The 14063-nt window shown below is 43.1% G+C and overlaps 1 protein-coding gene across 2 annotated transcripts in view; it reads right to left on the reverse strand.

Moving 5' to 3' along the window:
* Positions 1-14063, reverse strand: part of AVEN (apoptosis and caspase activation inhibitor) — a 63031-nt gene that overhangs the window by 13094 nt on the left and 35874 nt on the right. The window contains exons 4-5 of one of the 2 annotated variants that reach the window (XM_029600196.1): positions 7345-7440; positions 325-417 (exon numbers count right to left, since the gene is read on the reverse strand). In XM_029600196.1, the coding sequence (XP_029456056.1) occupies positions 325-417; positions 7345-7440 (189 nt within the window). Of the gene's footprint in view, positions 1-89; positions 418-7344; positions 7441-14063 lie in introns of both variants that reach the window. The other variant, XM_029600195.1, reaches the window with a different exon arrangement.

The raw sequence follows: 14063 nt of genomic DNA on the forward strand, positions 1-14063 counted from the left end.
AATAAAAAAGAAAAGAAAGCAAGAAATAACCATAAACTACATTAGAAAAACACAAATTGAATGAAATACTTGAAGGGTAAAACATGTACCAGGTTCCTCAGGATCTTTCTTCAGACTTTCTGTATCGTATGTCACTAATTTTGATTGGAAACAAGTTTTTTCTTGAATAGGCGCCTCCAAACTGAGCAGAAAATCCAACTCCGAATCCAAACACTCAGTTTGCTCGTGAGCAGCAGAAGATGCTCTCTGTTGGGTCTGGCTTTTTCCGATGTTATCTACAGTAGAAGTCTCAGAGTGGGTAAGATCTTCATTGGCACGACCTACCCTGGTAAGTGAACTTTGGAGGTGTGTGGTCACACTCAGCTGCTTTTCCTTGGTTCTGGATTTCATCTCTGGCATCTCAGAAGGTATTTCTGCCTAAAAGTGAAACAAAAACATCAGCTTGCTTAAGAAAGCTCTTCTAATCCTGACTTTAAACAAGGACATCGAAAGTTCTTAAAGAAATAAGCAAACACAAAGACACAGGTTTATAGAAATGATTAATAGTAGTAATGATTAGAAGTAGAGACAGAAAGATAAACACACAAACTGTGAAAAACAAGCAAGGATGAGATGCAAAACACAAGCAAGCATGCAGAGACTGGTACGGAGGGGCATAGAGAAGAGAGAGGGAGAGAGACAAACAGTGACAGGCACAAAGAAACAAAATAATCTGCTGCGATTTCCCGATCAGCGGAATAGAAATAGTTTAAATAAACAAATAAAGGGAAACAAGAAACCCATCTGCAAACCATAAAGTAAAAGTCAGGAAGAGTTTCAGAGTAAAGCAAGTTTACTTACTTGTAAACAGGGTTCTCCACAAACAGCAAGATGAATCAGCTATAATGCATGGGTGATGTCATCCAAACGTGCCAACACAGATCCATCTCTCAAGAATTCAGTAAAAAAGTCTCTGAGCATGCGCAAGAGGTCCCTCATGTGCACATTGTATCATGAGCCACTCAGTCTCTTACACAGCTTGACCTTTAGCGAGGTAGTCGCCTCTCCAGGGAGGGAAGCAGGTATTAAATATGGCTAATTCATCCTGCTGTCTATGAAGAACCATGTTTATAGGTAAGCAAACTTGCTTTCACTGTCAACAGACATGAATCAACCATAATGCATGTCCCAAGCTGAGGGTTGCATTGTGTAGCAATTACTTAAAAGAAACCCAGCCCCACTAAATGGATAGTGGACTACTGGGCGAAGAGGCTGCTCAAAATTGCTTGTCCAAAGCGATCTCACCATGGAGCGATACAGAGGCATTATGACATTTTCCGTTTTATTAACCATTCCCTTCCTAAAAAGAAATGGGAACATCATATGTATCAATGAGCACAAACTATTTTTGTTGGTAATAAATCTTTTTTTCTTTTATTTCTTATGCATGAGGGGCATCCTGGAACAAAAACAATAGATCTACATTGCAAGCAAAGTACACAGGACAGATTGACCAAACCTACTGTGGCGTCGACCATCCCTGTCCAAACGGTAATGAGATGTGAATGTGTGGAGAGAACTCCATGTCATTGATTTACAGATCTCCTTCACGGAGACCAATCATAGATGAGCTACTGATGCTGCCAGGGCTCGAGAGTTCTCATATCCTGGGATGTACCTCATCCGGTTCCAAGGACTTGTCCACTTTCAGTTTTCCTAGCTCTTCCCATACAAACTCTTCTTTAAAGGGAGTTGCGTCTAGCACATTTCCTTCTACGGTCTTGTCAACCAGTAACAGTCCTTCTCCAGGGTCTTCTTTAGTGAACACAGAACTGAAGAATTTATTTAATATTTCCACCATTTCCTTGTCTATCTTGGCATACTGCTCAACACCTTTCAATTTCACTATACCACTTTGGGCTTTCCTTCTCTCTCATATCAGAAAAAATGTTTTGTCACTTTACCTCTTTGGCAATCCTTTCTTCCACTTGACCTTTTGCTTTTCTGATTTCTTTCTTTGTCTCCCTCAGTTTCATCAGATATTCTTCCCTGTATTTCCCTTTTTGGGATCCTTTATACTTTCTGAACGCTAATGTTTTTGCCTTTATTTTTGCAGCCACCACCTTTGAGAACCAAATTGGTTTCTTTTTCCTTAAACTTTTGCTTACTTTTCTAACATATAGATTTGTTGCCTTTGTAATAGCTCCTTTTAATTTATCCCACTGTTGTTCCACCTCGCCCATTTTTTCCCAGTCTTCTAGTTCTTCCTCCAGGTACATCCCCATTTTGTCAAAGTCCGTATATTTGAAATGCAAAACTTGGGTCCTCGTGTGACTTCTTGGTATCTTAGTCGCATTATCAAACTATAATGTCTGATGATCACTTGTACTCAGGTGGGCACCTGTCTGGATATTATAGATATTTTCCCCATTTGTGAACACTAGGTCCAGGATTACACCGTCCCTTGTGGGATCTATTACCATTTGTTGGAGCATAGCCCCTTGGAGTGCATTCAGTATCTCTCTACTTCTTGTAGATTCCACAGAAGGGATACTCCAGTCCACATCTGGCAGATTATAATCTCCAATGAGCTACACTTCTCCCTTCTTTCCCATCTTTTCAATGTCTTTGATCAGATGTCTGTTTAGCTCTTCTGCCTGAATTGGAGGCCTATAGACCACACTGATGTAAATGGAACTTCATCATCTCTTTTTAGGGTAGCCCATAATGCTTCTTCCCTACCCCACGTTCCATGCATTTTAATTACGTTATTGCTTCTGACAATGCTCTACTCCTCCCCCTTTCCTATCCTCTCTGTCCTTCCTTAATAAGTTATAATCCGGGATGGCTATGTCCCAGTCATGTGACTCCATAAACCATGTTTCTGTAACAGCAACGATGTCCAGGTCCGCTTCCACCATCAGAGCCTGCAGGTCTGGGATTTTATTGCCCAGACTATGAGCATTTGTGCTCAAAGCTTTCCAGTTTCTCTCCTTCAGGTTACTGCTCTTCTTGGACTTCTTTGTGCCTTATTCAGCTGACTTTCGTTATCCCATTCACCCATTTCTTTAAGACTTGGAGGGTGACATTCCAATTTCCTTCTGCCACCCCGCCCTCTAGTTTAAATGCCTTATGGTGTAGGATTTAAATTTAATCACTTAGGATCTTTTTCCTGTCACAGACTGATGTAAGCCATCTTTGACATAGAGTCTTTTACTGTTCCATATACAAGCATTACAACAACATTATTCTACATGTCACATTTTCTATTGAGTTACAGATGTTACCATTTTACAATTTCAATTGAGATTCATAAGGTTTCTGTATGGTAATTGTATGTTTTTAATTTACTGATTATATTTTTTGTATGATTTGTTTATAGCCCCTGAGGCAGCGGCTGTGAAAGCTGTGAAACTCGGCCTGAGTCGGGCATTGTTTTAAAAATACGTCTCTACTTTAATAATATTTGAAAAAGGACCAAAGCATCTATTTCCTTTGTTTTCCTAACACTTCAGAAAAGGCAATAATCTTCGCCATGTGACTCATCTGCTTCACCAGAGTCTGGAAACTTCTCTTTACCACTTGGATGCTGTTTCTAGCAAGATCGTTGGTTCCCAGATGGATGACAAATTCAACTTCAAAGTCCTTACTTTCTTCTTTGATTGCATTAACTATTTGAATAACATTGCTACTGGCAAAAAGTAAAGGTAATTTCTTAGCATTTCTTCCGGCAAACAGTAACAGTAATTTCTTAGGAAAAACGTAAGGCCATCATAGGTATTAGTTACATGGAATTGGATATAAGATTCTTGGGAATTAATGAATATTGACAGAATATTGTATATATTCATGTAGAGTATAATATGCTGACCGTTGATTTGTCTGGTGCTTGTTATCACTGTCTTAAGATCATTTATAAGGTGTGAAATATTATTGCACCACTCAGAGCTCTCATATCTGGGGTGGCAGCTGCTCCTCGTACTATCTGTGCATGCATGATCAGATAATAAAATAAGGAAGTAAGCTAATTGCCTTCTGTTTTTTTAGTGGTATAAATATTTCTTTAAATTGGTATAGACAGAGGTACACAAAACCAGGCCAAGAAGCCTCTCAGGAAAGTCCCATTTAAGGGACTTTCCACAATTTCATAGGCATTTCAGAGATGTCATGGAAGGAGGATAAATATTGGGACACTATAATACCAGAGTAATATATAAAAGATGGCATAAAGTCAAACATGATAAAAATATTGCAGGAAACAAAATGCTGTATGGAATCCATATGGATAGAAATTCTATGTGTGACGGGAAAGAGTATAGCAGTGAGTGTATATTACCTGACACCAGGCTGAAATGAAGAAAGAGACTGAAATGCTAGCTGAAATTTTAAAAAGTCAAATAATTTTGGCAACACAATAATAATGGGAGATTTCACTTACCTTAATATTGACTGGGCAAATGTCTCATCAGGATATGTGAGAGAAGATACATTTCTGGGTGCCATAAATGACTGCTTCAAAGAACAGATCCTCAGTGGAATGTATGAGCTGGTTACTATGGTGGAGCCACTTAGCAAATAGTGATGATAATGCAATCAAATCTGACAATCACTAGAGGAAGCATATTAAACTACTTACAGAAGAATATAACTTTGAAAAGGGAGACTATGACAGAATGAGAAAATTAATTAGAAAAAAAAATTAAAAAGAGTTGTTTCAAGCATTTAAAGTTTGCATGAGGTGTGGACATCATTTAAAAATACTATTTTGGGAAGTCCAGATATAAAATATTCATGCATTAAAAAAAGGTCAAAGGAAGACCAAATGACTGCCAATGTTGGTTAATAGCAAAGTAAAGGAGGCAGTTAAAGCTAAAAGGGCATTGTTCAAAAAATGAAAAGCAGACCCAAATGATGAAAAGAGGCAAAAGAATTGGCAAGTTAGATGTAAAACAAGTTAGACGAGCTAAGAGTGACTTTGAGAAAAAGCTTGCCAGTGAGGCAAAAACTATTAAAAACTTTTTTTAGTACATTTGAAGCAAAAAACCTACGAGGCAGTCCGTTGGGCTGCTAGATGATAGAGGGGCAAAAGGGGTGCTCAAGGACGACAAGGAAATAGCAGAGAAACTGAATAAATTCTTTGCCTCAATATTTATGGAGGGAATACACCCCTACCTGAAACATTCTTTAAGGATGGAAATTCTGAGCAGCTAAAACACATATCTGTGACAATGGAGGACATAATAGATCAGACTTACACACTGAAAAGTAACAAATCACCGGAACTGGATGGCATCCACCCAGAGTTCTAAAAGAAGTAGAACATGATTCTGAGGTCTGCTTGATATATGTCTTGTATAAATATTGCATTATTTGAAACTGCTGTGCTGAGATCCTGGTTTGAAGCATTGCTGATTGGAATACTTTTTGCACCACCATGTCTGTTTGTCATCTTTCTTTGGCAGAGTGTTAGAAAAAAACAGCTTTTATGCTCTTTTCAGAGCTGCTTCCACTACTACAGAATCATGAAGAAGTGACCTGGGCATCACTGTATCTTTTTGTCCATTCACGAAACTTTCAAAGGTTCCTGCAAGATTTTCAACTGGAGATCCTGGAGCTTTTTATGTATCAAAATAGCTATAGACTGTTTAGAAGGTTGAATGAACTTCACTGACAGTTTTTTCATCCTTTGGCAGCTGCCATTTTCTGAGTAAAAGCTGGTGGTGTTGTGCTTCTCTATGTTTCTGGAGATGGTAAATCTAGTGTCATTTTTTTGGAATCTGAAATAACTACTAGCGGATCTTTAGAAGATTATCTCAATACAAGGGTTCACATCTAATGAAAGTAGCCATTTTTTTTTTAAAGTTATTAAGGAGGGTTGAATCTAATTAGGTTCCAAGCTTTTCTAATACAGGTTGAGACACTGTAGCTAGAGGAGTACTAAGAAGTTGTTTCATGTACAAATGGACAAAATACATCCATATCCTTTGAACAAATGGATGACATTCTATAGAGGCTGATCTGTGTGTCATAAATGAAGCATCTGACTCTGGCACCAAAATTGAAGAGTGATGACACCAATACCTTTCTGCATCTGTGCCAAGGTAGCCTTGGTGCCAACTGTGCTTTCACATGTTTCAGCACAGATGTCTTTGTGCTGATAATTGGTGCAATGTTCCTTTAAGGATGATGATGCCAATGAAGACCTCTCTCTCGACACCTTATATTCCATGAGGGAACTTGGCAATCCATGGTTTTGACCTCTATACGACACCGACCATTTTGATTTTGGTTCTGGGTCTGAGGAAGCGCTTTTTTCCTTATCAGACAGAAAATAAAAATTGTATTTTACCTTGAGCTCTCTATTAATTTGATCTTGTAGTGACATCCTTCCACATGCTGAGTACTCAGACATATCGTGAGAGGGCCCCCGATATCGAAGACATAAGTTATGGAAGTCATGGCTAGGCATCTTATGGTAGCAGTTTAAAATAAAACTTTTACCTAAAAGAGATCCTTTATTTAACATAATGAAAAACAGAGCAGAATTCCACTTGGACAAAAAAAAAAGTGTTTGTTATTTTAGGAAGGCTTAAATGAGAATTAGGAAGGCTCAAATGAGAATTAAGTAACTTTAAAACAAAGTAACAAATAGCAAAAAATACACAAAACCCAGAAGAAGCTAAAGAAAGAGCAATGCATCCATTAACTTTGGTGGCTGAAAAAAGAATGAGGCTCACCATTCATGGGTTTTGAGTGTATGGGGAGAATTCAAGATGTTCTTGTTTGCTGATTTCTTTTATACTCTAATAAAGAAGTTTATTAAAAAAAAAAAATATGAATGAGGCTTGCATAATAGTGTCTACGTGGGAAATTCCTATGCATGCTCAGAAAAGTTTTTCTGAGCTAAAATAGAACAGTTTATGTCAGTGCTGTCAGATGATGTCACCAATATCTGTGGTTGGATTTGTCCTGCTCATCTATGGAGAATGCACTATACAAATAAACAGAGCTACTAATGTCACACAATGTGCCCAGTAAGGAGAGTATTTACTGATGTAACATGGCATTTCCCACTAGTGCAAGAGTTATTAATGTTATGCAGCCTGGCCAAATAGGGGGAGGCAATTAATGATGCCATAAAGAAAGCACAAACAGTGAGAAGTGTGAGCTGCTGAGGAAAGCTTAAACAGGGTAATCGTGGAAATTCAAAGAAATGGAAACTGCTGAGGTAATAAGGAATGTCAACAATGACAAGAAACCAGGAACTCTGGGTGGGAAAAAAACAGGGCACGTATAAATAAAAACATGTATTCTTATTAACTTAGTTTTAAATAAATGATTTTTACATAATGTAAAATACTGTACCTGCACCAGTTCGGCCTCTACATTCACTCTTAGATGCAGTGGCAGATCCTGCAAGGCATGGACTAAGGCTTCACAATCCACACAAAGAGCAGAGATCTGAAATATAGCACAACACAAATCAGGAAATCAAGCAGGAACTCCTGTGGCATGTCAGGGAATAGGCAGAAGTTCCTCTGGCCTGTCAAGGCTGTGATAAGTTTAGTCCTGATCTGTCAGGGCTGTAGCTGGGGCTAGACAAATGCAAAGTCGTCAATTTAAACTTTAGCATTTCCTGAGACTTCTCACAGTGTAAGTTTTTTAAAATCTGTGTAAAAAACTGAAGTTGCTTCCCTATAACAAACATCCTCCGAAGACAGATCACCAATCATATAAGTAGGTTAAGTGCCTCCATATGCTCTGAGCAAAATGTCCCTCCAGAAATTTTTCTAGTAAAGAATTTAACATAGAAATTACTTACCTGATAATTTCATTTTCCTTAGCGTAGACAGATGGACTCAGGACTCAGGACCAATGGGTACAGTGTGCTCCTGATAGCAGTTGGAGATGGAGTCAGATTTCAATCTGACGTCAGCACTACATATACCCGTGCATGAGGCTTTGCTCTCCAGTTTTCTCCTCGAAAAGCAATTATGGATATATGTGTTTGGATAATTTTTTTAATTAACTTGGATAACTTGATTAACTTGAATTGGGTGATGTGGTTTCTAGCTGGAGACCGCCAGGACACTCAACTGAGAAGCGCAGACACCTGGTAATATGGGTATCTGAGCTAGAGATAAGGGTTGGCTTATTTATTTATTTATTTAAGTTTTTTATATACCAACATTCAAGACGATAGTCCCATCATGCTGGTTCACAAGAAACAGGAGTGCAAATTATAATAAACTTAACAACGTGAACAATAGTGCAGAAAAAGCAGTTACATGTAACAAGGAAATATAGAACTTGGAGTAAGAAGGAAAATGAAGATCAAATAATTACATATAACAACATTGTAAGAGGTGGCTATTAATGATATTGCTGGCGATGTGTGTTGATAGTTGGGAGTTAAATAATGTTGGAGTTAGGAAAGGCCTGCGTAAACAGCCAGGTCTTAAGTCTTTTCTTGAAGGTTGTGATGCTGGGTTCCATTCTAAGATCTGGGGGGATGGAGTTCCATAAGGTAGGACCGGCTGTGGAGAAGGCCCGATCTCTTAGCGTAATGTGTCTGGTAGTTTTGGCTGGAGGTACTTGAAGTGATCCTTTGTAAGCATCTCTTGTCGGTCTTGTTGAGTTGTGTAATCGGAGGGGGATATGAAGATCAATTGGGGCTAGTTGATGGATGTTTTTGAATATGGTGAGAATGGCCTTGTAGATTATTCTGAAGTGGATGGGCAACCAGTGGAGGCCCATCAAGATAGGGGTTATATGTTCTCTTCTCCTGGTGTTAGTGAGTATACGGGCGGAGGCATTTTGGACCATTTGCAGTGGTTTGGTGTGTGATGAGGGGAGACCAAGCAAGATGGTGTTACAATAGTCCAGCTTAGCAAAGATGATTGATTGTAGAATCGTTCTAAAGTCATGTGTGTGGAACAGAGGTCTTATTCTTTTCAGCACTTGGAGTTTATAAAAGCAGTCTCTGGTGGTTTTGTTGATGGTAGCTTTCAGGTTCAGGTGATTGTCAATTAGAAGTCCTAGGTCTCTCACTTGTGTAGTATTTGGAATGGCTGGATGAGTGGGTGTGAAGGAACTGTTTTCTGGTGTGATGAGTAGAAGTTCCGTTTTTGATTAATTTAGTACCAGGTTGAGGCTTGTGAGAAGCTGTTTGATATTTTGGAGGCATGTTTCCCAGTGAGACAGTGTTTTCGCGAGAGACTCCTTGATGGGGATCAGGACCTGAATATCATCAGCGTAGAGGAAATGTTTGAGATTGAGGTCAGTGAGAAGTTGACATAAGGGTAACAGATAAATATTAAACAAGGTAGGAGACAAGGATGAACCCTGAGGGACTCCTACTGACGCGGGGTAAAGTGAGGATTCTTTGTTATGAATCTTAACCTTGTATCCTCTGTTGCTGAGGAAGGTTCTGAACCATGAGAGGGCAGTGCCTGAGATACCTATGGCTGTTAGTTGGTTGATGAGAAGGGAGTGATTGACCGTGTCAAATGCTGACGAAAGGTCGAGTAAGATCAAAAGGAAGGCTTGTCCTTTGTCTAGGCCTAGGATGATGTAGTCAGTCATGGAGATGAGGAGGGCTTCCGTGCTTAAAGTTTTGCGGAATCCGTATTGTGATGGGAATAGGAGGTTGTTGTCTTCAATGTAGTTAGAGAGTCGTGAGTTTACCAATTTTTCCATAATCTTGGCTATGAAGGGGAGGTTAGCTATCGGTCGAAAGTTGTTAGGATCGTTGGGGTCCAGATTTGGTTTTTTGAGGAGGGGTTTGAGTGAGGCTAGTTTGAGGTTGTCAGGGTAGAATCCTTGTGTGAGGGAGCAATTTATGATGTCTGCCAGGATTTTGGAGATGGAATCTGGATTTGATAGTAGTAGTTTAGTTGGGATGTGATCTGAAGGGTGAGAGGAAGGTTTCATTTTCCTTAGAATTCCTTGGATCTCAATGGATGAAGTTGAATCAAGTTCTTCTAACCGAGTGTTGTTGATTGCGGGTTGAGGAGTGGTTAATGGTACAGTGGGGTTAGTGGGGAGCTGAGATAGAAGGCTGCTGATTTTGTTGCTGAAGAATAGTGCTAATTCTTCAGCTTTCGATTGAGCTTGGTCATGTGCAATCTCTGACTGGTTTAATTGTGTGAGGTTGGCTACATAGCTGAAGAGGGCTTTGGCATCGAATACAAGGTCGTGTATCTTAGAGGCATAGTAGTCCCTCTTGGATCTTAAGGTGCTTGCTTTGTATTGATGAAGAGATGATTTGTAGAGTGAAAGGGTGTTGGTTCCTGGGTTTTTGCGCCGGTTCATGGCTTACCCGTGTTTGTGTTGCACTCGGGGGAGGTTCCCCCGAGGATTCTTGATTGCAAGGCAGCCATGGGCGGGGTGCTGAATCCATCTGTCTACACTAAGGAAAATGAAATTATCAGGTAAGTCATTTCTACGTTTCCTAGCGTGTAGCAGATGGACTCAGGACCAATGGGATGTACAAAATCTACTCCCGAACCGGGTGAGAGGCTGCCCGTGGCCCATTTAGTACTGCCCTTGCGAATGCTGTATCATCCTTGGTCTGAACATCCAGGCGATAGAATCTTGAGAAGGCGTGGATGGAGGACCATGTTGCCGCCTGACAGATCTCTGCAGGTGACATTGCCTGGGCCCTTGACTTGTAGAGGTGGAGGCTTGCTTGCCTCTACGTAGGCCACCTTGATTACTTCTTTGATCCAGCGAGCTATGGTTGCCCGCGAGGCCGCTTCTCCTTGCTTTTTCCCTCTGTGAAGAACGAACAGATGGTCCGTCTTTTGTACAGGTTTCCGATCTTTCCAGGTATTGGACTAGGAGCCTGCCGAATTTCAGGTGGCGAAGAAGGCGTGAATCTTCAGAGTCCTTATGCTCATCTGGAGATGGCAGCGAGATGGTTTGGTTTAGATGGAAGTGAGAAACCACCTTTGGCAGGAAGGAGGGTATAGTGCGCAGCTGTATGGATCCCGGCGTGAATTTGAGGAATGGCTCCCGGCATGATGGTGCTTGAAGTTTGGAGATTCGACGGGCTGAGCAGATTGCCACAAGGAACGCAGTCTTCAAGGTCAGGAGCTGTAGGGGCAGACCGCGAGTTGGTCTGAATGAAGCTCCCGCTAGGAAGTCTAACACTAGATTGAGATTCCATAAGGGTATCGGCCACTTTAGGGGTGGCCGAATGTACTTGACCCCTTTTAAGAAGCGGGAGACATCTGGGAGGACCGCTAGGCTGGTGCCCTCCACCCTGGGTCTGAAGCTGGCCAGAGCGGCCAGTTGTACCTTGATGGAGTTGAGGGACAACTCTTTGTTCACGCCGTTCTGCAGAAATTTCAGGATCATGGGGATTTTGACTGTCCGTGTAAGAATGTCTCGGTCCTCACACCAGGCTTCGAATATTCTCCATACTCGTATATATGTTAAGGAGGTGGAGAACTTGCGCACTCGGAGCAGTGTGTCAATCACTGGTCCTGAGAATCCACTCTTTTTCAGGCGAGACCTCTCAATGGCCAGACCGTAAGCGAGAATCTTATTGGGTCTTTGTGGAGGATCAGTCCTTGCTGGAGTAGATCCCTGTGTGAAGGCAGGCATAGAGGATTTCCCGCCAGAGGTCTTCGCATGTCCGCATACCACGGTCTTCTTGGCCAATCCGGAGCCACTAGAAGTACCAGCCCTCTGTGGTGTTCTATCTTGCGGATGATTCTGCCCAGTAGTAGCCATGGAGGGAAGGCGTACAGTAGGTCCTCCTGTGGCCAGGTCTGGACGAGGGCATCGATTCCCTGGGACAGCGGTTTCCGTCTTCGGCTGAAGACCTTGGGAACCCGGGTGTTGGACCTGGTTGCCAGACGATCCATGGCTGGTGTTCCCCAGTGGTTTACTATTCGCTGGAAGGCTGCTGTAGACAGTGTCCATTCCCCTGGATCCATACTCTCTCTGCTGAGGTAGTCTGCAGTGACGTTGTCTTTTCCCGCAATGTGGGCGGCTGATATCCCCTGCAGGTTTGATTCTGCCCATGTCATTGGGGCTCTATTTCCAGGGACACCTGCTGGCTTCTGGTTCCCCCCTGGCGGTTGATATAGGCCACTGTCGTAGCGTTGTCCGACATGACTGACTGATTTGCCCCGGAGTCTGTGGCTGAACCGTAGGCAGGCTAGTCTGACTGCTTGGGCTTCCAGTCGGTTTATGTTCCATGCCGATTCTTCTTTGTCCCATTGCCCTTGAGCCATTAGCTCCTGGCAGTGGGCTCCCCATCTCCACAGGCTCGCATCCGTGGTGAGCAACGTCCATTCCGGTGGGGATAGGCTTGCTCCCTCGCTCAGATGGTCTTCTTGTAGCCACCATTGTAGTAGGTTCTGAATCTTCACCGGTAGCCGGAGTAGTTATGAGACATCGGGTTCCACCGTGACAGTAGGGAATGTTGTAGGGGCCGCATGTGGGTCCTTGCCCATGGGACGACTTCTATGGTTGATGCCATGATTCCGAAGACTTGGAGATAGTCCCATGCCGTGGGGAAAGTGGAGTTCAACAATGCTCGTAGTTGTTCCAATCTCCTTCTCCTTGTAGGGGGAAGGGTAACTTTGTTCCATTTGGTGTCAAACCGGACACCCAGGTACTCTAGGGAATGGGAGGGCTGCAGGTGGCTCTTGGGTGTGTTGACGACCCACCCGAGGTTCTGCAGTAGTTCCATGACTCTGGTGGTTGCTTGATGGCTTTCCTCTGGCGATTTCGCTCTGATCAGCCAATTGTCCAGGTATGGGTGCACGAGGATCCCTTCTTTCCTCAGTATCACCGCTACTACCACCATGATCTTGGTGAACGTTCGGGGAGCCGTAGCTAGCCCGAACGGTAGGGCTTGGAACTGGTAGTGAGGGCCCAATATCACGAAGCGAAGGAAACGCTGATGGAGGCGATGGATTGGTATGTGGAGATAGGCTTCTGACAGATCCAGGGATGTCAGGAATTCTCCCTGTTGTACCACCTTTATGACCAAACGCAGGGTTTCCATGCGGAAGCGGGGTACCTTCAGGTAGTGATTGACGGTCTTGAGGGCCAGTATGGGCCGGAATGTTCCCTCTTTCTTGGGCACGATGAAGTAGATGGAATAGTGCCCAGAATTTTGTTGGTGCGTGGGCATCGGTGTTATTGCCTTTAGGGCGAGTAGTTTGGATAATGTGGTTTCCACTGCCTTCCTCTTGGAGGGGTCGTGGCATGGAGAAATCACAAACTTGTCCAGGGGGATACTGTGGAAGTCCAGATAGTATCACTCTTCGATGATGGATAGGACCCAATTGTCCTAAGTTATTTCGACCCATCTTTGGTAGAATAGGGCAAGCCTGCCCCCTATGATCTCTTCCTGTAAATGGGTCTGCTGATTCTCATTGCGTGTTGCGGTTGGGGCCAGGTCCCAAGCCGGCTCTTTTGTTGTGTCTGTTCCGAAAGGACTGCCCCTTGCCGGCGGGGCGGGGGGCTTGGTAAGTGTTTTTGTATGGTCTATAATGCTGGGATCCTCTGCCCTTGGGTGCCCGGGGAGAGGGGTGTTGGTTCTTCTTGTTCCTGTCCTCCGGTAGACGGGGTACTGGGGACTCGCCCCATTTGTCGGGTAATTTGTCCAGGTCGTCTCCAAATAGGAATGTTCCTTTAAAGGGCATTCTCGTGAGCCTCATCTTAGAGGTCGCGTCGGCTGACCAGCTTCGGAGCCAGAGCTGTCTTCTGGCTGCCACTATGGACGAGAGGCTCCTGGCTGAGGTGCATGCCAGGTCTGAGGTCGCATCTGTGAGGAATTATATTTCTGGGTCTAATGCCTCGATTGGCGTAGTTGCGTCCCTGGCCATAGCCAGGCAGGAGCACGATACCATGGCGCAGTAGGCAGCGATCTGTAAGGTCATAGCTGATACATCATAAGACTGCTTGAGGATGGATTCCTGCCGTCTGTCATTGGCATCCTTGAGTGAAGCTCCTCCCTCGACTGGTATGGTAGTGCGCTTTGTGGTGGCGCAGACCAGGGCGTCGACCTTGGGAAACCTCAGGAGTTCCTTCGTCGCGGGGTCCAAGGGGTAGAAGAGAGC

Source organism: Rhinatrema bivittatum, chromosome 4 (genome assembly GCF_901001135.1).
Source record: "Rhinatrema bivittatum chromosome 4, aRhiBiv1.1, whole genome shotgun sequence".
NCBI classification, from domain to species: domain Eukaryota; kingdom Metazoa; phylum Chordata; class Amphibia; order Gymnophiona; family Rhinatrematidae; genus Rhinatrema; species Rhinatrema bivittatum.